The sequence below is a fragment of the Pollachius pollachius genome (assembly GCF_949987615.1).
Source record: "Pollachius pollachius genome assembly, chromosome: 8".
Lineage (NCBI taxonomy): Eukaryota > Metazoa > Chordata > Actinopteri > Gadiformes > Gadidae > Pollachius > Pollachius pollachius.
This window is the reverse complement of record NC_136941.1, coordinates 19,524,130-19,548,381: the sequence shown is the minus strand read 5'-3', so window position 1 is coordinate 19,548,381 and position 24,252 is coordinate 19,524,130. Positions and strand designations below refer to the sequence as shown.

The 24,252-nt window shown below is 44.2% G+C and overlaps 2 protein-coding genes across 2 annotated transcripts in view; both read left to right on the top strand.

The window, feature by feature from the left end:
* Window positions 1-355: 355 nt before the first annotated feature.
* The window catches only part of LOC307079390 (membrane cofactor protein-like), a 28,538-nt gene continuing 4,641 nt past the window's right edge, over window positions 356-24,252 (top strand). The window contains exons 1-9 of the mRNA XM_079741698.1: window positions 356-432; window positions 665-779; window positions 9,077-9,262; window positions 14,146-14,242; window positions 15,554-15,627; window positions 15,721-15,903; window positions 16,026-16,202; window positions 16,400-16,486; window positions 20,448-20,477. Coding sequence (XP_079597824.1) covers window positions 680-779; window positions 9,077-9,262; window positions 14,146-14,242; window positions 15,554-15,627; window positions 15,721-15,903; window positions 16,026-16,202; window positions 16,400-16,486; window positions 20,448-20,477 — 934 coding nt within the window. The 5' untranslated portion in view covers window positions 356-432; window positions 665-679. The remainder of the gene's footprint in view (window positions 433-664; window positions 780-9,076; window positions 9,263-14,145; window positions 14,243-15,553; window positions 15,628-15,720; window positions 15,904-16,025; window positions 16,203-16,399; window positions 16,487-20,447; window positions 20,478-24,252) is intronic.
* LOC307079389 (E3 SUMO-protein ligase ZBED1-like) lies at window positions 1,219-7,017 on the top strand. The gene is made up of 3 exons (XM_079741697.1): window positions 1,219-4,640; window positions 5,325-5,944; window positions 6,123-7,017. The coding sequence occupies exons 1-3, from the start codon at window positions 4,310-4,312 to the stop codon at window positions 6,525-6,527; spliced, it is 1,356 nt and encodes a 451-aa protein (XP_079597823.1). The 5' UTR covers window positions 1,219-4,309; the 3' UTR covers window positions 6,528-7,017.

Genomic DNA, 24,252 nt, shown 5'->3' with positions numbered 1-24,252 from the left:
TATTTTCTCAGAGGTCCCATGGGGGTCTACCGGAAGGGGCAGACTTACGAGCTCTATTTACCATATATAGTGTAAACATATCCCTGGTTTACCGCAGCTCAGGTTCCGGTCCCTTACTTCCTATAGGCTATGTGCATCAGTTAACAGTCCCCGGAACGGAAAAAAAAGAATGACAAGAAGAACAATGATGAGTGGATGGAAACGGGTTTAACTCTACCGGAAATTCTCTCGCCATCGGGCAGTAAACCAAATGCAACTGAAAGTCCCGCCCTCTCTTTCCAATAATGCTAATACCAAGTTTCCAGGAATGATGTACTGTGGCTTTAAGGCCAAGCCTACTTTATGACCACAAATAAGGACTGCTTCCTGCCAGTCCTGACGCCACACTTATTTGCGCATCGCCCATTACACTTGGAATATACGCAGCAAGAAGTAAGCAATCTAGTGTACAAAAGTAACATATATTTAACATATATAAGGATTACTTTGATTGGGGAATACTGGACTAATACCAATTCAGCGGTAACGTTAAGTCAGCTAACAGTCTTGGCTATTATACCGATCGATTATGAAGCGGAAGCTTAGAACATGTAACGTACATGGTCAGTGTTATATGTATTTAAGCCTTTTGACTGTTTATCTTTGTTCTGGTTATTGTCTGCAGAGTGTAAGGACAGACATGGTGGACTCGGAACTGGTCCTCGGCTGTAAGGCCCCGATGGGGCTGGTCCTGGTGCTTCTCTTGTTCAGCCTGCTGGGGCCTCTGGGACAAGTTCAAGGCAAGCAATGCATTTATCTATCGAAGTCGGTAACTTTATGAACTTTATAAACTCAATTGAGACGTTCAAGGGGATGACTGAAGTCGCATAAAATAAGGATTGCTCGTGTTTTAAAAAGCTTTCTTAATTGTCCCATTGTATTATTGCTATATATTGAAATGTAGTTCAGGTTGTTTGACCTACTACTGTTTATCTATTATCTATCTATTGTACATTAGTATTTCTGTTTTTATTTGTATGTTATCAGGGCATCATTAAAAAGAGGAAGAAAGTGAAAGCTGCAGCCTTGCTAGAACACTTCCATGCGAGTTGCGTCATATGAAGATTGGGCTAGAGTGCTGCCTAGCGTTTGTAGCGTTCAGAGTTTGGAACGACTTGCTGGTGTTGAAACGCTTCCGCTTTTTAATATTGTTCCAGTGGTAAATATGTTTATATTTTAATTGTTTAAATTATTATTGGCGACAGTAGTTTGTTTAAAAACCAGCTACTTGCATTTTAAAACAAATCAATCCATGCAAAATACAGCCTATCATTACGTTGCAAAAACGTTTTAAAAAAATCGCATAGGTACATTTTTTGCATTTACATGATTGATCTATAACAAGCAATACGGCAAAAAATATTTCTGAAAACGTTCAAATAACTTCACTTGTGTAAAGCAATGTGTATCGCTTTCATACGCATTTTTTAAATACCCACCATGTGAACACAAAGGATTGTGGGTATTATGGCTCGTTGAGGATGCATCCTTGAAAAATCTCGGAATTATCATAAATAAAGGGCGCGTCTTTCCGAGTGTTTTTAACATTGGAACAGTGCTTGTCAGCGTTCTATGACGTAGCGTCCTTTAAAAGGCGGCTGTTGAGCATGCTTCCTTCACATTGGGAAACAGCCACTTACTTAATTTCATTTGCACAGAGTCTGGCCACTAGTGATGGATTTCAAGATTATTTTCCTTGATTCAGTTCGGGTCGGTCAGTTCGCCAAGAAGAATCGTTCAAAATCGTTTGTTCCTTCGTTCAGTTGCGGTTCCGGTAGCGGTGAATCGAATCATGGAATGCACGGTTCTTTGCTGAGTCAGTCTGACTCGGCTCCTCCCTCGTTCTCATTCTCAAACGATCGTGGTAGTCGGTTGTAGTGGCTAAAACTCCCTTCTTGTGCATTTGTAAATTGCTCTAAACATATTCAGTCGATTAACCACTCTTTGACAGAAAGAACGACATCTACGCGTGTTTACTGTTGAAACGACGGAAGTGTTCACTCCGTCTTTACTGAATGCCATAAAAAGATACAAAACAGTTTAACTCTCCCTCAATGCTATAATATCGAAATCCTAATAATATCTAAGTCTAAATTACAATATGGCAAAATGGCACTAACATCGGTCATCAATCACATCACAACTTTAACCAAACGCAGCGGGCTGGGGGGTGTAGTTGATTTTTTTTTAACGTATCAGCAAGATAACACTTAATTTAGCAATGATGGTCGGGGTCCCGGGTGGAGAACGAACCATGAAAGAACGAGACCGATTGACGAGACATTCAAATATTTTATTAATCTGGCATGACACAGAAAATACTAAGATAGCATGCATTTACGTTTCGTATTATCGGACGCTAGGGCTGGGTGATATATCGATGTTTAAAATATATCGATATTTTTTCAAATGCGATATGGAACGAGACCATATCGTCAACATCAATATAATTTAATTTGCGTTGAAATTACAGCACATTTGTTTCAAATAACAGCAGTTTCGAACCGCGCCTGCTATTTCGTAACTCTGCTTATGTCTCTCCCGCTCTGCCTCCGGCTCACACACACAGTCTCTGCCCCCCCCCCCCACTCACGTCACTTTTTGAAATCGCGAAACATGGAGTCCGCCGGCACAAGCGGCTCCGAGGAGCTTGTTTGTAAGCGAAAGACCAACGGCTCCATAGCATGGAAATTGTTTGGATATAAGGTGTCTGACGAATTACAAAACGGTAGGTAGGTATAGTAATAACGGTAACTCCACAGTAACTAACTTCAAGGTTTCTCACTCCGCGAGACCCAAACATAAAACATAAACAAGTAACCTAGCAACGCCCCGCCCCCCCACGCAGTCGTTACGATTCATAATATTTCGGAGACGCACACAGCTTTTGGCCCTGATATTATATATTATAATGTTCTCAAATACGAGGAGGAGGCAGTGTCTAGTCCACAGTTTATTCAACCATCAAACTGTATTCAATTCCGAACGGTAGGAATACTAATGGTAAATTACTATTCCCCCCCGCCCCCCTTCGACAAATATCGATATTTATCTTATATCGATATTCTGCTTGAAGATATCGAGATATGACTTTTGGTCCATATCGCCCAGCCCTATCGGACGCTCGCTCACTAATCCTCTTTCCTATTTACCACTCACAGTCAGTGAACGAACATTGAGTCAGCGACTCGTGGGTCTGGGAGGAGTCGAGTCTGAACCCGCAAATATACCGCAAACCCATACGTAGTACTGAAGGGAAATGAAAATTAAGCCGAAGTACGAAGGCGTCAAATGTCTATGGGGAAATAACATGGGGTTTTTGAATGATCGTACATAACAAACTCTGTAGGTGGCGAAGAAGTAAATGCTGCTCACGTTTTTGATTGTCGGTATCGTTAAAGTAGTAAACGATTATTAATGCTACTTTAACGGCACCGACAATCCAAAACCCAAGTGGAATCTAGATGGAAAAAGTGTGTAGTTCAAAATGTGAGCAGCTTTTAATCATTCGCCACTAGGGCTGAACGATCTATCGTTTTCGACCGAAAACCGCGATCTCAGACAACACGATTTTGGGATCGTCAAAGCTGCGGTTTTTCTTGGTGCATAATAATAATAATTCCGTCAATAATTTCACATGAATGCCCAAGGCTGTGTCAGCTACCGATCTGAAAGCTGCAGGCTGCGCGTGCCCAGATGACGTGTTCTCCACGTGCCCAGATGACGTGTTCTCGTCATTCAATTTCAAGCATGGCTGAAGCGGGAGCAGAAGCGGAGCCGACGAAATTAATATCAAAGAAAAAATGCACGTCGGTCATTTGGCAGTATTTTGGATTTGAGGCCACTGATGAACACCAGAAACAGGTGATGTGCCAAACATGTCGTGTAAAAGTGGCTACATCGGCTGGCAATACCACCAATTTATATCGCCACTTGAGAGTTCACCACCTGAACTTGTACGAGGAGTGCATGGCGAAAAAGAACAGCGAAACATCAAGCAGCAGCGATACTTCGGCAAAACAGCCAACAATAACATCATTGTTCGCCAGTGTGACGCCTTATGAAAGAACTAGCCGAAGACACAAGGAGATTACCGCTGCCGTAACGACTTACATATCAAAGAACATGGTGTCTGTAAACACAGTGACCAAAGACGCATTTATAAGTTTGCTACGCGCAATGGATAAGAGGTATGTTCTGCCCTCCCGCACATACTTCAATCAAGTTGCCATCCCACAGCTCTACGCAGAATGTAAGGCCAAAGTTGTAAATGAGCTGGAAAACACAGAGTTTTATGCGTCAACTATACTACTATCTGTGGTCAAGCAGAACGACCGAGCCCTACATGAGTTTGACCGTGCATTTCGTCAACGCCAACTTCGAGTTGTGTAGCCGATGCCTGCAGACAGCATACTTCCCCACTGACCATACCGGGGAGAATATTGCCATGGGGCTGAGGGAGTGCTTGGCCAACTGGGGTCTAAAAGAAGAGGCCCAAACGTGCATAACAACAGACAACGCTTCAAATATGGTCAAAGCAATGGAACTTAACCAATGGACCAGACTGCAGTGCTTCGGACACCGGCTGCATCTTGCAATTGGTAAGTACAAAAATGTGTGTTTGTGCGAGTGTCATTGTTGTAGTACTCGAGTCCGGGACTCGGACTCGAGTCCGACTCGTGAGCTAAATTTAGAGACTCGTGACTTGACTTGGACTCGAGCATTAGGGAGTCGAGGATTAAGACGAGGACTCGACTTTTTAAATGTCATTAGGCTATAATAGTAATACGCCATTATTCTATAATTTGGTATATGATTAGTGCAAGGGAATGTACTGCTTCATGTCATACATCACACGTAACTAAGTTAATAACGTAACTAACGTAACTACGTAAATAACCCACACGCAAATCCGCCGCGGAGTATCGCGGCTTTCGGAACGGATCCGCGATGCGGACCGTATCGGGTCCACTTGCACGCCGCATTTCTGAGTTATTATGAAGAGGACAGGACAGTAGTTATGAGCACTAGAGTTTTTGGTTTTTAGTGGAATATCTAAGAAGCATATTAATTGCTTGTACATTAATTACCAATTACAAATTAATTTATGGGCAATAACTTACTGTGGTAGTACCACCTGACGTCTGCTGCTAAAAAAAACGTCATTGAACTTAATACAAGATGACAACAGATGTAATCAATGGTATGTTATGAATACTGTGTTATGAGCTATCCTTATGGCTTTTCATACTGTAATTTGTAATACATGTAATGATTTCCCCCAGAAAATGCTGTCAAAGATGAGCAAAGAATCAAACGGGCCACAGGACTTTGCAAGCAGCTGGTTGCGGTCTTCACTCACAGCTGGAAGAAGAAGGCGGCACTAAAACAGGCACAGCAAGACTTGAACCTACCTCAACAGTCACTGGTCACTGAATGTCCGACACGATGGGGCTCCCGGCAGAAAATGATTGGGAGGGTGTTGGAGCAGAGCAAGGCACTGTGCCAGGTTCTGTCTGAAGACAGGAAGACGCGGCACCTGGTCCCCACTTGGCAAGACACAGATGTCCTTGAATCTGTAAACAATGCCCTCGGTCCTCTTCAGGAGTTCACAGACGCCCTCTCAGGTGAGGACTACGTAAGCGTGTCATACCTGAAGCCAGTGCTCCATCTCCTCAAAACAGCAACGCTTGCTGAAACTGACCAGGACACGAATCTCACCAAGGATATCAAATCAAGAGCTCTCCACTACATCGAAGAGAAATACAGCGACCCAGTGACACAGGAGCTCTTGGACATCACATCCTTCCTTGATCCAAGATTCAAGACAAGCTACATAAGTGAAGAGAATGTCCCATACATCAAAGACAGAGTGAAGATGGAAATGGAACAGGTGGCACAAAAGGTAAGCTGTCCTTTTTCTTTGTTGTTTCAAAATAAAACAAAAAGTTGTATGTTTTTTTTTTAATTTTTTTTTTTAACTATACTCTACTGACATTTTAAACTTTTAGACAAAATGCCTTGTTTGTCTTAATCACAACTGATAGCAAAACATTGATGCCTCTTATTACTGTGTGTTGCAGGAGCAGAGGGCTTGTGTCACAACCCATCCCATGCCCCTGAGTGCAGAAGAAGAACCACCATCCACCTCTACAAAGCGAAAGCGGTCACTGGGCAGCTTTTTCAAGACCAAGGCGGTCCCTGCTTCCTCTACTGTGCAGTTGGAGGATACCATTAAAGCAGAACTGGACAACTACTTCATAACTCCTACCATTGATGGAGAGCAAGATCCACTGGCCTGGTGGAGAGTGCACAATGTCAACTTCCCATGGCTTAGCAAGTTGGCTCGTAAGTACCTTTGCATACCAGCAACGAGTGCACCATCAGAGAGACTGTTCAGTGCCAGTGGAAATATTGTCACATGTCAGCGTGCAAGTCTGAAGCCAGCAAAGGTTGACATGTTGGTTTTCTTGGCCAAAAATCTCTGAAGGGATGAAGGGGAAGATTTATTGATTTTTGTTGTTGTTCTTCTGCACCTTACCCTGAAATCTCTTATCGGCACATTACCCTGACATGTCTTTGTTCCATTAAAAAAGGTGTTCACTCTTTTTTACTTATCTGTTGTTTACAGACTAGATGTAAAATAATTTAACCAGTTTGACATCTTTTGTTGATGAGGAAAATGTAGGGTAATTTAAACTTTTTTGAATTATTATTATTATTATTTATTTTTACTACCTTTACATTTCACTTCCTCTTGACACTTTATTTGAAGAAGAAGCACAGGTTTCTGAATACACGGGTTGAATATCTGTAACTGCTGCTGATGTTGATGTTCATAAGCTAGCTCCTTTGAGCCATTTTGCACTACTTTTAAGGTAAGACTTCTTTTTTTGCTCCACTTTGTTGTTATAATTTATCATTTTTATGAAGCGTACGTTATTTTACAAAAGTGCTATTATTTTGATGCTGCTGAAGAAAGAGGGCTCTCTTTTTATTTTAATTTTTTGGTTAATATAACTGATATGTTAATAAACAGTCTTGCATCTGAAATCTGTTGCCAGCAGTTTCATTCTTGCATTATCTTAATGAAATTCATTGTTTGAATTAATTTACACTGAAACTTGATTTAAAGAAAATAAATCGTGGTTGAAATCGAAACCGCAATCTCTGCCAGAAAAATCGCAATTTCAATTTTTTCTTAAAATCGTTCAGCCCTATTCGCCACCTACAGAGTTTGTTTTGTACGATCATTCAAAAACCCCACGTTGTTTCCCATAGACATTTGACCGATGGAACCAGGAGCCTCAGAGGCGGGACTCATTCTTCAGAGGTCTATGACCTTCCCTGAATAATTAACGAAGTAAAATAAATATGAAGAAATTTGTGGTTTTGATTCTCGCAAGGTCTTTTTGAGCTTGTTTCAGCCTGATGTCTTTTAGGTTGACACTCTTGCTGGCTGGACCGAGATGGTAGGGATGGGAGGCTGTTCATCCAGTCTCATATGATGTTCCGCTGCTGGGAGTTATGGAAGAATACGTGACTGGAAATGGTTATTCTTGATTTGTTAATCTATATGATGTGATGTTTTAATCAAAAGTTGGCTGAGATAACGTTTTGAGCCATACTATTGACGTGGTGTGGGCCCAAAGCGCAGCTTCTCTTGGGATTTTGAGATACCTCATACTCCCAAGAGAAGCTGCGTTTTGGGCTAAGTTGTATCCCCGTTGTAACCTCCGGCGACGTCACTGGCCTTCATGAAACCACTTGTGTGAGACAAAGGGCGATTTGTGAAAACATTCACAAGCTCTGTTGATACAGAGTGGGGGAACTCAACCCCCCACTCGGTCAAGAATAACAATGTCCCTTCATGTTTTTTTCCATAACCTATATCAGCGGAACATTATATGAGACTGAATGAACCGTGTTTTATCTCTCCCACGGTTAATGTACTTTGGTACATTCTTCACCGAACGGTACTAATTTCAAACACTTTCACTCAAGTGCATTGTCTAGAAAATATTTGTGCTTTTATTTATACTAGATTTTATTTCTAGAGCACTTCTGTTACTTTAGTTTAAAAATAAAAATCTGGATTTATATTTATAACGTAGCCTTTTTCAAAATATAATCAAAGCACGAGGAACCAATTATCTAAACCAGACCTTGCGGTCCGTCGGGTGATGTCAGGCTAACGATGTCCTTGATATGACATTGGGAGACAAATGTGGACATTGGACAATATTTCATATCAAGGACTTTTTGAGGCACTCTGGGAAATATGTGTGAAACATTGTTCCATGTATAAACAGAACCAATCTGAATTTAATCAGCTCTCAATTACTTATTGAGATGAGGAAGCAAAAACTAGGGAATACTGAACGTCAAACCGAATTCTTCTTTGACCCTGTCAGAAATCCAAAACGTTGGTTTATTGACATAAAATAATACATTTGTGGTAATACTTTCTGCTCTGCATGTGAAAGCAGCCTCGGGTGACACAGATAATGAGGAGACCATGACCTGTTCATCAATGCACAACACAGTAACACTGAACAGTTATTAAATGCTAATGAGTTATTTAGCCAGGAGGGATGCAGCATTACAATAGCCAGTCCAAGCAGTGACTCAATGCTGAAATTAATCCATCCAGTGGCGTTCTTCACCCCCACTCCAAACCTGATTTAATCTTAGGGACATAAGTGCATTTAACATGGCAAGAACATCTACCACAATTACTCAAGTAAAGAATGGATGAATATGCTCTTGAATCTTAAGTACAAATGCCAATGTGGTACTTTGACTTTTACTGCAGTAATTCTGTGTCTCAGCATTTGTACTTTACATTTACTAAAGTAAAATATCAGAGTACTTCTTCAAACACTGGTTTACATTGTTTCACGAAGGAAGACCCCATAGACCAAGTAGACTAATGTATGCGCTTTCCTGCTAATGTCGAATATGCTCATGTATTCGTTTTGGCTTATTGTGCCAAAATGAAAACTAAATTTTGTCTTATTGTGCTTTTTCCTTTTAGCTCAAGATTGTGAGAGACCTATAAGAGACACCATGACTTTAATAGATGCAGACATCCTGAAAGACAATTTTCCAGACGGATCAGAAGTAACATTTGAGTGTGCAGTGGGATACACGAGTATTGGAGGATCTGGTAAAACCACTTGTGAGGCTGGGACATGGACACCTTCGACACTTGGATGCACGAGTGAGTATTATTTGTTTTAAATGTTTACTGCACTGACACAGGGACTATAACTACATTTTTGGTGCACCAGCCACTGTGTCTGGTGGATGAAAACAATTAGCTGGAATCCCGTAGCCCTCATGCTGTAAGTAAACTGTAAGCTCTTTTGAGAATATCTGTAAAATAAATATGAGAATTTGGGGCATGGACTGGTTTGAGAAAATCATTCAGGTTGTGTCCTCAATGTGCCAAATATGGATGATTTCTGCTGTTGGGTGCAAGAATGTCAAGGCTGCATAGAAGATAAATCTACTCTCCCAAAATAAATGTGTATAAACCGGACACATGGGCCATGTCACGGTGGCTAAGACCATGTTGTTTTGTCTTTCATTTAACATGACCTAACAATTTAAAATTAATAAATGTCAAGTTGTCCTTTCTTGGTAATTGTGTGTTTTTGATAAGTTAAACGGCAGTGTGACAGTCACAATATGGAATGGCGTGTTTTTGCTAGGGATGAGAATTGAATTTATATAGTTTTTTTGACACCGATGGCATTATCGATTCTTCCGATTGGTTTGATTTCATGATAGATTCCTGATACCTTTTCTGCTAAGCCTGCCTGCATGGCATTAAATTCTAACATAGAATTACTAGCCTCGGTAACGGTCGTCATTTTACAACAACTTATGCATTTTGTATTATGTTATGTACTTTGGTAAAGTTTTGAAGCCAGATTAATTTATAGTACAAAATAAAGCCAGTCAGTACAGTGATTGGTTTGTCAAGTGCAGGCGAGTGGAACTCTTAGTAAAATAAATTAGGAGTCCTAAATTTATGTTTGACACGCCCATTATTTTAGGAGTTTCTCCTAAATTCACTACTTCTTAGCTTCTTTTAGCCCTAAGATTCTTTGTAAATACGGTCCCAGGTTTATATAGAATCTTTGTAAGCTTACACTGGTGTAACTATTGCTGACTTCTTTGCTCATGAGTACACGATGTGTGTACTTGATGAGATTTGGACCATGTATTGGCTAAGAGTTTTTTTGATATTTCTTGCATCCCTACTTTGGACCGTTTCTTCCTCTATGCTATGAAGGGTTCAATGTTTTGAAATGCGCATGTGTAACTGTCAGAAAAACAAGCTGGCATTGATGAAAGGGATCGAAATGCTCAGATTCCCATCCCTAGGTTTACCGCAGATATTATCATTTTGTTATTACAACTTCTTGCTCTGCTCAAGTATTTGTTGTTATTTAACTTAATAACTTTTTTACGATTTTTTAACCTGGAGCCTATTTTTCAATCATGGGTCAAAAGGAATAATGCAGACCATGTTTTTTGAGATTGGTCCAGTATTGAGCGAGAACACTCTCAGATGTCATGTGCAGCTCACTGACGTTTTCAATTATCTTCCTGCAACAACTCCACTCTCATTGAGCGAGACTCGCTTCGACGCAATAACAAACAGACCATAATCAGGTGAAAGGCAAAGAGACAAGTTTCATTCCTTTGTAGGGATCCGTTCCAAAATGATAGAATATAATATGAGTCAGTGGCAAGAGACATCACTTTTAGAGGACTACAGCGATGAGTGCTTTTGCCCCAAAGGATTACATAGCCGCCCGTTTACGTCGAACAGGGCTGCAAGCAAAAATTATCAGACAATCCAGGTTGAAAAATGCAGACGTTTTCTTTCGTTTCTCTCGTATTCTGTGGCTGTATTTGTGATCGCTTTACTATAAATCTGGACTTTTTAACTTATACTGCAGCTATTTACTGCCATTAACAAATTGGAACCAGACATTTTCTCAAGAATAAAATAACCCATCTAGGTAATTTCCCTCAAATCTTCTAAGTCTTATTCAGACCATGAATACATAACATACACATTTAAGGCTGTGTTCACACTAGGGCTGGGCGATTAATCGAGTTTTGACACGAATCACAGCACAAAAAACTGTAGATTTTCGGGAAACTCTTCCTCTCATCTGGGCGCTTTCAGCATTCTCTGTCAACACTTGGCTTCGTCCTTCTCCGCCCCCTCACCCCCCTCCTGCCAACTCCACTCTGTTGTGATTGGTTACCTTCCGGAAGACCTGCGAAGGGCATTACCATACATGGAAAATCTGGATTGTTCTACGTAGATAAATCCTGGAAATTTGAACAAGTGAATGGCGACCGGCGTCCCTAGTGTTTAGGGCTCTGCACAGCCACCCCAGACGGTCAGCAGGGAATACGTCTAAATTCATGTACTGTGGCCACCCGTTTCCCCGATTGTCAGATACCCGGCAGGAATCACACAGAAATCAAGGGTTAAAGCCGCATTCAGCGTTTATTTCACGAGAATAATCAATAGTCTGTATACTCGTGCTAGGGTCTCCGTGAGCCTCTAGATCGCCGGCGTGGTGCGGAATCCCTCCGTGTCGCTTCTCCCGGTCTAGCGAGCACTCCCGCCGTGTCACTTGCCCGGCGCTGTGCGGAATCCCTCCGCGTCCCTTGCCGTTCGCCCGGTCTGGTGCTTACTCCCTCCGTGTCACTCTCCCGTTGGTGCGGACTCCCGCCGTGTCACTCTCCCGTTGGTGCGGACTCCCGCCGTGTCACTCTCCCGTTGGTGCGGACTCTCTCCGTGGCACTTCCTGGTTCGCCCGGTCTGGTGCGCCTTTTAAGCCCGGCTCCTGGTCCTTTCCCTTCCTCCGGCCAGGTGTCTCCGATTGCGCTGATTGGGGGGAGAGACGTGGTGCTTTCTGTCGCCGGCTGGAGGGTGACGACGGTAAACCCCTGTCTACTGCGTGTCCTCGGACCCGCCCGGTCCGAGGTCCGGCGGCGGGATGCCACACTCCTCCACCGCTTGCTCAGGCCCCTGGTCGTCGGTGAACCCGCTCAGGCAGGCATCCCGGCGTGACAGGGCGTCGGCGTTCCTGGCTCCGGCCATCCACTTCAGGGGGGCGTGGTTGGTGACCAGGATGACCTCCCTCCCTAGGAGATAGTACCTGACGTTCTGGAGGGCTGGGAACCACCGCGTCACTCGAGCGTTGGCGTCCTTGGCTCCGGCCATTCACTTCAGGGGGGCGTGGTTGGTGACCAGGATGACCTCCCTCCCTAGAAGATAATGCCTGATGTTTCGGGGGGCCCGGAACCACCGCGTCACTCGTGCGTTGGTGTCCCTGGCTCCGGCCCTCCGCTTCAGGGGGGCGTGGTCGGTGACCAGGATGACCTCCCTCCGCCCTCCACCGGCTCTGGGCTTGATCGGCCCACTCGTGGTCCAATGTGATTTGCTGCAGCGGCTTGGCGGTCTACGCATTCTTGGGGCCGGGGTCCTTGGTCACCTCCTCCATCAGGTCGTCGTCGTCATCGTCGTGGCCCGTGGGTCCAGAGGGGACCAGGTGGTCGTCAGCGCTCTTGTCGGGATCTGGAGGCTTCACAGGTTTACCTGTCTCCAGGAGGTCGTCCCAATCCACGTCCAGCGTGACGGCGTCTTCGTTGGGGTTCGACCCGGACAGGTGATCGCCCTCAGCTTCTTTAGCTGAGTCCCTTGCTTCAACTGACGTCTCTGCCGCTTCCGTCTCTGCCTCTGCCTCCGGCTCGGTGTCGACGTCGGCCTCGAGCTCTGGCTCCGAGTCGGCCTCGAGCAGCGCCACGGCCTCTGGTGCCGGTGAGGCCGCGGGCTCAGCCTCCTCTGTTCGCCCTCCAGGGGGCGACGGAGGCCTGGTGGCCCCGTGGGCCTGTTGAGCTCCCCTCACCCCTCTGCGGGGTGGTTCTCTCCGGCTCCAGAGTTCACGCGCCGGGTCCTGTAGCCGGTGGAAGATCGGGCCGTCCTTCCCGATTAGCAGCGGCACCGGTAGGTGGGATACGATCCCTGCCCGCGTCGTGAATACCCCGTGCGGGGTCCGGATGACGACGTGGCAGGTCTCGAACGTCCGGGTGTCCCCGTGTATGCAGGTCACCTCTATGGGTGCGCCCTCCTTCCCGCCCGCCAAGTCGGGGCGGAGGAGAGTGACCACGCTGCCGGTATCCACGAGGGCCTGCGCGTCCTGGTTCATTACCCGCGCCGGTATGGTCGGGCTTCCCGTTTTCCCCTGCGCCCAGCAGGTCGCTCGCATGCATGGCTGCGTCTGCTGCCGGCGTGGCTCGTCTCGCGGCCCCGTCTCCCGCGGCCTCGTCTCCCGCGGCCTCGTCTCGGGCCGCGTCATCTCTGGCGGCGTCGTCTCCGGCTGCAACGGGGCGGCGGTTGCGGCGGCGGTCGCGGCGCTTAGTTCGGTGAGCCGTAGTACGACCTCGTAGAGCAGGGCCAGACTCTCCGTGGTCTCCCGCTGCTGCTGCTGGGCGGCCGTCGCTGCGGTCCCATCCGGGTTCTGCATGCCGGCTGAAGGGGGTTCCCTCACATACCGGCCCGTAGCGCGGTCGAGTTGCCTGCATTCTCCACCATATGTGGCAACCCGTTTCCCCGATTGTCAGATACCCGGCAGGAATCACACAGAAATCAAGGGTTAAAGCCGCATTCGGCGTTTATTTCACGAGAATAATCAATAGTCTGTATACTCGTGCTAGGGTCTCCGTGAGCCTCTAGATCGCCGGCGTGGTGCGGAATCCCTCCGTGTCGCTTCGCCCTTCTCCCGGTCTAGCGAGCACTCCCGCCGTGTCACTTGCCCGGCGCTGTGCGGAATCCCTCCGCGTCCCTTGCTGTTCGCCCGGTCTGGTGCTTAAATAAATAATTGTGATTTCAATATTGACCAAAATAATCGTGATTATGATTTTTTTTTCCATAATCAAGCAGCCCTAGTTCACACCTCACCTATTCGGACAGTTTAAACCATGAAGTGTTTTCCCCTCGTAGTTGTTGCTTTAAATCAATGTTTATGGCCTTCTGACTTTATTATGTCTTTTTGTGTTTTTCTGCAGAGTTCAATTGTGGGAGTCTCGAGATACTTAACGGACAAGTGGACCACAGTGAAGGAACCTTTTTTGGGAACGTGGCTACATTCTTCTGCAACGAAGGGTTGGTGATTAACCAAGTTTTATTTATTTGCATCCCCATTTCATTTTAAATGTTCCTTCAATATCCCCCTCTCCCGAGACCTCCACTGGCTTCCTGTAATAGTTCGCATCAGATTCAAGATGATGGTGCTGGCATACAAGGCAGTCGATGGAACTGCCCCTGCCTACCTCCAAGCATTAGTAAAGCCACACACCCCAGCTCGATCCCTCCGCTCAATTACCTCAGCTGGACGTCTGGTACTGCCATCGCTAAGAGCTAGCAAAGGTCGATCAGCGAAGTCACAACTTTTCTCTGTTTTGGGACCTCAGTGGTGGAACGAGCTCCCTACCGATGTCGGGATCGCAGAGTCGCTCACCAGCTTCCGCAAAAGACTCAAAACTCACCTGTTCAGAGTTCACCTCGACTCTGCATAGAAACCAATGCACAGCCACCATTGAATGTTGTACGTCCAGGCACTTGTACATTGCACTTATTCAATGTACTTAATTGTGTAGCATCTACAGTAGCTGCTATCATTGCTTTACACGGGGAATGGGTTAGCCTAGCGATTGTAATACTTGCACTTGGTTCTATGAACATCTTTACTGTACCGACAGCGATATATTGTTTCACTTCTTATGACAAATGTACTTATTGTAACAAATGCACTTATTGTAAGTCGCTTTGGATAAAAGCGTCTGCTAACCCTAAATGTAAATGTAAATCTTGTAGGAATATAAAATATCAAGGACGTATTTGGTTCCTTTCCGTGCACTTAATACTAAGCATTGACCGGGAATTGGATTTGGTAGATTAGATGGGCACTTAAATTAAATTAAGAGGGCTAAGGAGTTGTTGAAGGTTGTTTTTAGACCTACATTGTCTGGCCACAGAGATATTCAATACTGTGGGAATGGAAACCGTGGAGGTAGGTATGTAGAATGAGGTTATCTCAATCTATTCCCACTAATTAATTAACTTTTTTGGGTTAGGGTTAGTGTTTCCTTGCTAGGGTTAAGTACTGTACCTTGCGATATGGGGAAGTGATGATGAGGTAAAGACTCCTCATGTGCCAAACTAAGAAGTACGAACGACTATATCACAATTCTACCTTTACATCTTTTTTTCCTGATCAGTAAAAGCTATTAACTGTAGTACATTTTAGCAAAAGTTATGCCTTATTCTTATTTACACACATTTATGTCATACTTTGGTGATCTATGAAGTATCTTTAGAACATTTCTAGATCATTTCCAAATTATGTACCACAATAATACAATACTTTTTTTATTATGTATGATCACGTATATTTTCTGTATGACTTTCTTTAAGGTACATTTTGGGGAGGCCGGACAAATTAACCTGTGGAGCTGGAGGTTGGCTAGGCAGAACGCCGACCTGTTCAGGTTTCCAACCATATAAAGCATATTTGTGCATATATTTAGTTACCATACATATTGGGACCCCCCCCATATCTAATATCTATCTTGTTTTTTCAGTTGTAAAATGTGACCGAGCGCCTTTAGTTGATAATGCTGAAGCTCCATCTCCAAACCGGGATTTCTATGATTATGCAAGCGTTGTGAGATACAAATGTCTGAAGGATTACACCATCAATGGCTCAGCGTCACTAAAATGTTCAAGCAATGGAAAATTCACACCAAATCCTCCAACTTGTTTAAGTAGGTTATAATGTTTTTGGCAGCTTTTCTTAAACCTCTCTTGATGAGTTGCATACTCTTGTTGAGAGAGTAACCAGGGTACGCATCCATGTTAACACATTTCTATTACCATTTTTCTGCAGTGGTTCGCTGCAAAGTGCCGATCATTCCAAATGGTTCGCAAAAGTCTGGTAGCCGCCCTCCGTTTGTACACAGGAGTTCGGTTGAGTACCAGTGTAACCCTGGATTTAAGATGGAAGGGACGGGGATCATGACCTGCCAACTGACCAGCACATGGTCATCAACGCCAGTGTGCAAAGGTAAGGGCTGCTTATGAATGAAGTTGATATATAATTACCGCATTTGTTTGCTAATTCTATGTTCCAAACAATTTATCAGACCACAATATGAATAAAGTGGCAGTTTTTGGGCTTTCCTTTGGAAATGTTTGAACTTCAGTTCACGCAACTAGTATATTGTTGGCTTTTCATTTGATTCTGTTGATATTTTCTTCTAGCAATTATCATCACCACAACCCCCAGTACCATTACTACCACCCCTACAACAATGACCCCAAAGACCATCGCCACCACCCCAAAAGACGGTAGCGTTGTTCTTGAGCTATATAAAAATCTTGATTTATATATTGTATATTATTAGGGGTCCACCAATACAGTAATCTGTAAATGTAAAGAATCAGAGTCTAGGGCTCGCCCAAATACATAATTTTAAGCTTTGAATATTGGTTTCGTTTTCCAAACGAATATTCTTCTATAAAATAAATCCTAGTGCGTATCATTCCTTCCCTGATCCGACGCGATGGAGACCTCTGCCGCAGAATCATATTTTATCAACTCATCGTTTTTCCTCAAGGAAAACTGGAATATCACGTAGGATTAGTGCATGGACCTCGTGTCTTTAGGATCTTCTCATTGGTCTGTCTGACTCGGTCACATTTTAAATTTACATTAAAGGGATTTTGCTGACGCTTTTATCCACATCGACGGTGAAGTCAACCACACGGGGCAACAGCCAGCTCATTAGGAGCAGTTAGGGTGAGGAGTCTCGACACTCCGGGGAACCGGAGATAGAACTAGCAACCTTCCAGTTACCAGTCAACCCACTCTACCTCCTGAGCCAGATGGGTTCCAGAACATGTGGCCGTCGTAGCATGAGGGAAGGCCTATGAATAAGGTGGTCTGATGCAATGACACGGCATAACTAGCGCTGTTTACACGAAGAGAAGAGACACAGGCGCTATCGCGGATTACCGATCACCATAACGTATAGAAACGTGTTTGGCCAGTTTGACGACTGCTTAAGCGTTTAGGGGAAACTAGGTCTGAGGCAGGGGTTGACACTAAGGTTTCAAAAGCACGTGCCCAAATTAAAATAGAATTGTGAACGGGCCTCTTTTTGCCAGGCACCTGGCCTAATTTTGGGGAACTCAGAAAACTCATCCTAGCTCAGACTGAAGCTGAATGTTAGCTTCCACATATGTACATGTTTAAAAAATAACAAACTTCTTTGTTTACTTATTTACCAAATGGTCACATCGTGCCATGAAGTGATTTCAGTCCACCGTTGCATCCTATTAAAGCTATTGCCCAGTTATATGTAGACCTGCATGCTTTCATCTGGATTTTATGCAAATGTAAATAACTAAATGTCCAAGGTAGTAGCAAAGATATGTATTTTTTAACTTTCACGTTTCTTGTAAGTCTAACTAAACATTCAGTCACGTTTATAGTAGTGTTGTCACGATACTGGATTTTCTAACTTTGATACTATACCTGGAAAAATATTGATATTCTATACCATTTTTGATACCTGGGGAAAAAAGGTTTTTCCAGGAAAGAAAGTAACCAAAGTAAATAGAGTATATCTCAAACTGGTAGGGCTATAATATTACATCTTGGTGCCAATAGAAAGATTGTTGTGCAAGTGAAATATTCAATGTGGATACTACTTTACGGCATAAGTCGAAGATTAGATTTCCACCTAAAATAATTATCAGTTGGTATCACGGTTGTGCTAAGAGACACAAACAGGTATATATCTTACCATTTTGACACTTGACACCTCTATTTAAAGTTCTTGGCAAATATAATCGAATGACACCCAGCCAAACATTCGCAAATACACATATGGCCACTAGATTGCGCTGAAGAACATGTGTTCTGATTGAAGGCAATTTTACCTAATTTATTGTAAATACCATGTTTAGTTGCAAAATATGGCCGCTGGATTATCTGTTTATGGTGGTTTAATGAGATCAGATCCAACTTTGTGGAAAGATTTCACAAAGGTAAAATTTCATTTTTGGTTGTTAAAAGAAAAGGGGAAGTTTCTTCTTAAATTGTTATTTGCGAGACTTAGTCCCAGAATGATATGGTTTAGATTGTCGGAATCAGTGGAGGCTCAGCTTTCATATAGTATATAGTGCAGGTCCAATTTCGTGAAAAAGATCGCTATTGCTGTGCATGGGCACAGTTTAGCCCAAAACCGTGTTCTTGCATTTGCATATGACTTTAAATGATTATTTTGACTTTCCTTGGTAATCTGCTTTAATCTAAAGTCGCTGCGCTGCACTGAGATGTTAGATGTGTTGGCTAACCTTTAGCTAGCACCGTCCGTCACACAGAGCATTGAGACTAGTGCCGAATCACTGCCAGAGACCGCAATGCGAGCGAGTGACAGGAGGCGGGGCTATGTTCGCGCTGTAGCGCTGTGTGTCTGTTAACTCGCTGTCCGAGAGAAAAGAAGACAGCGCGCTGATCAATTGCAAATATATCTATTTGGTGTGATTTTGCGGAAGAAAATGGTTGTTCTGCAGTTTTTATAAAGTCTTAAATAAATAGCCTTTATATGAACAAACCCTAAAAAAATGCACTTGCCCTTTTGGGCAACCAGAAATCATCTCAACTTGCCCAACTATTATTTTTAGTTGCCCCGGGCAAGCGGGCAACCGTTAGTGTCAACTCCTGTCTGAGGGATGTCTCCATTACATTATTCCATCGCTGGGATATTAAGACCAAATGGAACCGTACCTTTTTTACCTGTGGTACGTAAATATGCATAGACATAAAAACTTTAAAATGTGCTTATACTTTTTTAATACTAAAGTGTTGAAATTTGATCTACCGAACAAAGAATATTCGGGCTCAGCCATATTGATTAAAACCAATATCGGAGATATTGGTGTGAGATACAATACCAGATCTATTAAGCTGCTATCTTGATATTCGGGTTGTTGACAGATGGAGCCGTCGCGTCTCCCTATAAGATGATTAATTGATTATGTGTTAATCGATAATCCTGACCCTAAAGTACTAACTGATACAGTGATGCTGAACATTGTCAACAAGTTTGGAGTAAGAAATGGTATTGGTGTATCCTCTTAAAAGCATTTGCCTTGTGTGGTAAAGTTTCCCCTTTACCTGGCTGTCTTTGACATCAAACCTTTAGGGCTTGGCTGTATGCGTGTAGCATGGTTCGATGAATGATCCTTACTTACTAATTTAGCTGCACTAGCATTAAATGATTGCATACCATGACTGTGTTCAGCCAATGTCAAATGTGTCAATCACAATGTTCACAGGTTCGAAAGGTGCGAATGTTGTTCCACCAAGGCCTCCCAGCAAGTCATTTCTTTAAATATATCTGCGAGAATCATTTAAACAGTCATTGAAGGCATTTGGACCCTTATCGTTTGGCTCATACGGGGAGAATGTACAAACCCACACCAAAAATACATCCATTTCCTCCTGCTAGTGCCCTTACGCCTGGCCCCAGGCGGTAGGCCTGAACCCAGGAACCAGGCAGTAGGCCTGGTCCCACGCATCAGGCCGTAGGCCTGGACCCAGCCACCAGGCGGTAGGCCTGGTCCCAGCCACCAGGCGGTAGGCCTGGAACCACCGATGACTTATGTACACGTTTTACGTCTGCCAAGCTAGACATTTCTAAGTCCGAGCCAGGGGGAGTATTTGCGCCCACTGAGAACGCCCCTCAATAAAGGCGTGAAACAGCCCAAACGTTACTTCCGTAACAGTCCAATCAGACAGTGGGCGGTGCAGAAGTCGCGCCTCCCGGCTATCCGCAATGTTTAAAACTTCTAGAGGGTGTTAATTATTCCAACGCACGCGCAAAGCGTTCGACTAATTGCAACAGAGTGGACAGAATGACCAATCACAGCAGACTGGGCTATTCGGGAGGGGGGCCTTAAAGTGACATGATACAAAACTGAACATTTTTGAAAGACGCTGAAATAAACAATGTGAGAATAAGGGGTATTTCTAACATACATGCATGTAACCTTATTCTAGTAGTTCCCCCAAATGCAATTATTTACCCTAAAAAAGCATGATATGCGATCTTTAAATACAGGGATCTCCTTTTGATACCGATGAGTGATCCTTCCTTACTTATTTAGCTGCATTAGCATTACATGATTGCATACCATGACTGTGTTCAGCCAATGTTCACTAGTGATGATCATTATGTAATCAGTCAGACGATGTTCGATCAAGTAAAATGCATCTTTGTTTCTGTGCTGTTGATTTTAGTTCTCACTGTTGATCCAACAATTTCTCCCGGTAAGTAATGTCATTAAATATATCTGCAAGAATTGTTTAAACCGTCATTGAAGGCATTTCAATTCAATTCAATTTTATTTGTATAGCCCTTAATCACCATTACAGTCTCAAAGGGCTTAACAAGTCAAATATTTATGACACCCCCCTTTACCCAAGCCCCCACAAGGGCAAGAAAAAACTCCCTTGAAATTAGCAAGGAAGAAATCTTGAGAAGAAACGCATAGTGGGGGATCCTTCTTCCAGGGATGGTCAGGAGTGCAATGGGTGCACTCCTGACCATCAGGTAAATACATGCACAAAAATGGTGATGTGGTGCTGGCCGGTTGACCATGAGGAGAGTCCAGGCATCCAGTCCAGTCACCGCAACATGCTAGAACAGACAGAATAGTGAATTACAACGGAACAGTACATAGCGGGAATGTATACTGCATTAACAAAACACAAACAACCAGAGTGGTCTTCACTTCGCATTTTCACAATCGTTTTCACAATCCTATGTTCCAAATGCAAGATCGTAGAGGTGCGTTTTGAGCTTTCCTTTGAATAGCTCCACAGAGTCAGCTTCCCTGATCACTTGTGGCAGCCTATTCCATAGGAAGGGGGCTCGATAGGCAAACGCTCTCTGTCCGGCCGATTTCTTTTTAACCTTCGGCAGTGAAAGAAGGCCAGCTCCCGAAGACCGGAGGGACCGAGAAGGACTATAAGGAATGATCAGGTCCTTCAGGTAGGATGGAGAAGATCCATGCACGGCTTTATAGGTTAGCAGTAGCACCTTAAAGTCCGATCTGAAAGTTATTGGTAGCCAGTGCAGAGAGGCGAGAATAGGTGTGATATGATCAAACCTTCTCGTTCTGGTCAGCAGTCTAGCTGCAGCATTCTGTACAAGCTGTTTTTGACTTTTTGTGGTAGATTTTGGTAGTCCCGAGAACAGTGCATTGCAATAATCCAGTCTTGATGAAACAAATGCATGAATCAGTGTCTCTGCATCCGCTGCAGATAACATTGGTCTGATTCTTGCAATGTTTCTCAGATGGAAAAAGGCAATTCTAGTTATGCTTCTAACATGTTGGTTGAAGCACAGTTGAGGGTTGAACAGGACCCCAAGATTCTTGACTGATGCACTCTGTAGGATGGCGAGTCCATCCAACCACAGTGAGACATCCTCAAACTCTCTCTGGTCCCGCTTCGAGCCGATAATTATCAGCTCTGTCTTCCCAGTGTTAAGCTGGAGGAAGTTTTGTGACATCCAGCCCCTCACCGCAGCTAGACAGGACTCAACCCTCTGGATCTGGGGCGAGTTCCCTGAATCCACTGGAATGAAGAGCTGGGTGTCATCCGCGTAGCAGTGGAAACTAATTCCGAAGCTGCGGATAACGTCGCCCAAGGGAAGCATATAGATTGCCAAAAGTAATGGGCCAAGGACCGACCCTTGTGGTAAGCCAAAGCGTAGTTTGCAGTGTTTTGATTCTGAACCCTCATGGAGCACAAATTGGGTTCTATCTGTGAGGTACGGTTCAAGCCAACCAAGAGCCGTACCCCCAAAACCAACATAGTGCTCAAGACGGTGAAGAAGAATGCTATGGTCGATCGTGTCGAACGCAGCACTCAGGTCCAGCAGCACAAGCATTGAGCTTGTATTTTTATCCAAGGCAAGAAGGATGTCATTTACAACTCTTGTAACAGCAGTTTCAGTTGAGTGGAAATTCCTGAACCCTGACTGGAAAGGTTCGAAGAGATTGTTCCTCGTCAGATAATCGACGATTTGCTTTGCTACAATTCTTTCCTGTACCTTGGACAGGAAGGGCAGGTTCGATATAGGCCGATAGTTCCTGACTAAGTCAGGGTCTAGGCCAGGCTTTTTGAGTAGCGGTTTTATCACCGCAGCCTTGAAATTGGAGGGAACAATTCCTGTTGAAAGTGAAAGATTCATAAGCGAGAGGATAGTAGGCCCCACAGTTGGAAGAAGTTCTTTAAGAACCTTGGAAGGGAGAGGATCCAACATACAAGTTGTTGGTTTCGATGCCTTTATCACCTTTTCAAGTTCCACCAGAGGAATTGCCTTGAACTCCAAGAAAGTTGCGTCAGAATTCCCCATCCTACTAGGCAGGACCCCATCCTGCCCCACAGGATGTGTAGGACAAGCTGCACGGCAAGCATCAATTTCCTCTCTAATCGATTGAATCTTATTCACAAAGAAATCCATGAATTCACCTGCCATGATGGAGGAACTTACTGTCTCAGTCTGATTCTGAGTCAGACTCTTCACCGTGTCAAAAAGAAACTTGGGATTGTTTCTATTCAAGTTGATGATACGGGAAAAGTAGGCGTTCCTGGCAGTAGTCAGCGCACCCTTATAGGTGAGCAGACTGTTGTGCCATTCAAGATGAAAGACCTCAAGTTTAGTCGAGCGCCATTTGCGTTCAAGGATTCTGCAGCTTCGCTTCATAGTGCGCGTTTCTGCATTAAACCAGGGAGCTGGTTTTTTCAATGATCGTTTTTTTAATTACGAGCGGGGCAACTGAATCAATGGCAGCAGACAGGGCAGAGTTGAGGTCATCAGTAAGGCAGTCCACAGAACCCCTATAGTTACAAAGAGGAGCAAGTGAACGGGGTAACTTATCTGCCATAGCTGTAATGGTTGCAGGTGTGATGCGGCGACAGCTGAAAGTAGCCTGCTGATCGTTGCAGGTGCAGGATACCACCACCTGGAAAGTGAGCAAAAAATGGTCTGATAAAGCTGAGGTGTAGGGAGAGACCACTAGCTGTGAGATGTCTACACCGCGGGTCAAAACGAGGTCCAGCGTGTTTCCACCGATGTGGGTTGGGTGCTGGACGAGCTGTTTGAAGCCAAGCGTATCTGTAATGGACAGAAAAGCCCTTGCGAGGGCATCAGATGGGTTATTCACATGAATGTTGAAATCCCCAATGAGCAAAATATTGTCTGAATATGTAGCCAGATCAGCTGCAAAGTCAGAAAACTCATCAACAAAAAGTGAACACGGTCCTGGGGGACGGTATACTATAGCTGAAACGAAAGAGTCTGGAACTCGTTTCGCTTGTCAGGGAGCTGAGGAGCAGAACGCAAGCACCTCAAAGGATCTGAATGTATATCTATTCTTTGGCTTTAAGTTAAGCTTAGAATTAGATATCAGGGCTACTCCACCACCTTTCTTAATTTCTCTAGATACTTGAGCGCTGACGTAATTGGGGGGAGTAGCTTCGTTTAGGGCTAGAAACTCATCTGGTTTTAACCAGGTTTCACAAAGGCCCAGTATGTCGATCTTATTATCAACAATTAGACCATGGACCAAGAGCGCCTTAGATGAAAGCGACCTTATATTCATGAACCCTATTCTGAGTGCTTCCATTTTATTATTTTCAGAGGGAGTCCGATTAACACTCAGCTCTGAAGCGATCAAGGGGATGGTGCGATTTCGACATACTGGTCGCGGCCCTTGCCTGCGGGTTTTACACCTCAAGACAGTGCGAGGCCGCACCACCGTACATATAGGAACAGCGTTATTTTCAGAGGGAGTCTGGTTAACACTCAACTCTAAAAAGATTGGTGCAATAGATACACCTTCCTGATAAACTGGATCAGCTAACCTGTTGCTAGCAGGTTTGCTAAGCTCCTGCAACCCAGCGTGCTGTGATTGGATGAGTCACGCCTGGATAAGACATCTGTCTATGTTTTTTGACATAATTGAGGCGCCTAACCCAGTAGGGTGTAGGCCGTCTCTCATGAGCACACCAGGGCGGCCCCACAAGGAGGGCC

What these genes read in the sequence shown, in the direction of transcription:
- LOC307079389 (XM_079741697.1), top strand. Translation starts at nt 4,310, where the DNA reads ATGAGCTGGAAAACACAGAGTTTTATGCGTCAACTATACTACTATCTG. An exon ending in CCGGCTGCATCTTGCAATTG is followed by an intron (nt 4,641 to 5,324) that starts GTAAGTACAAAA and finishes GATTTCCCCCAG; the next exon opens with AAAATGCTGTCAAAGATGAG. An exon ending in TGGAACAGGTGGCACAAAAG is followed by an intron (nt 5,945 to 6,122) that starts GTAAGCTGTCCT and finishes TGTGTGTTGCAG; the next exon opens with GAGCAGAGGGCTTGTGTCAC.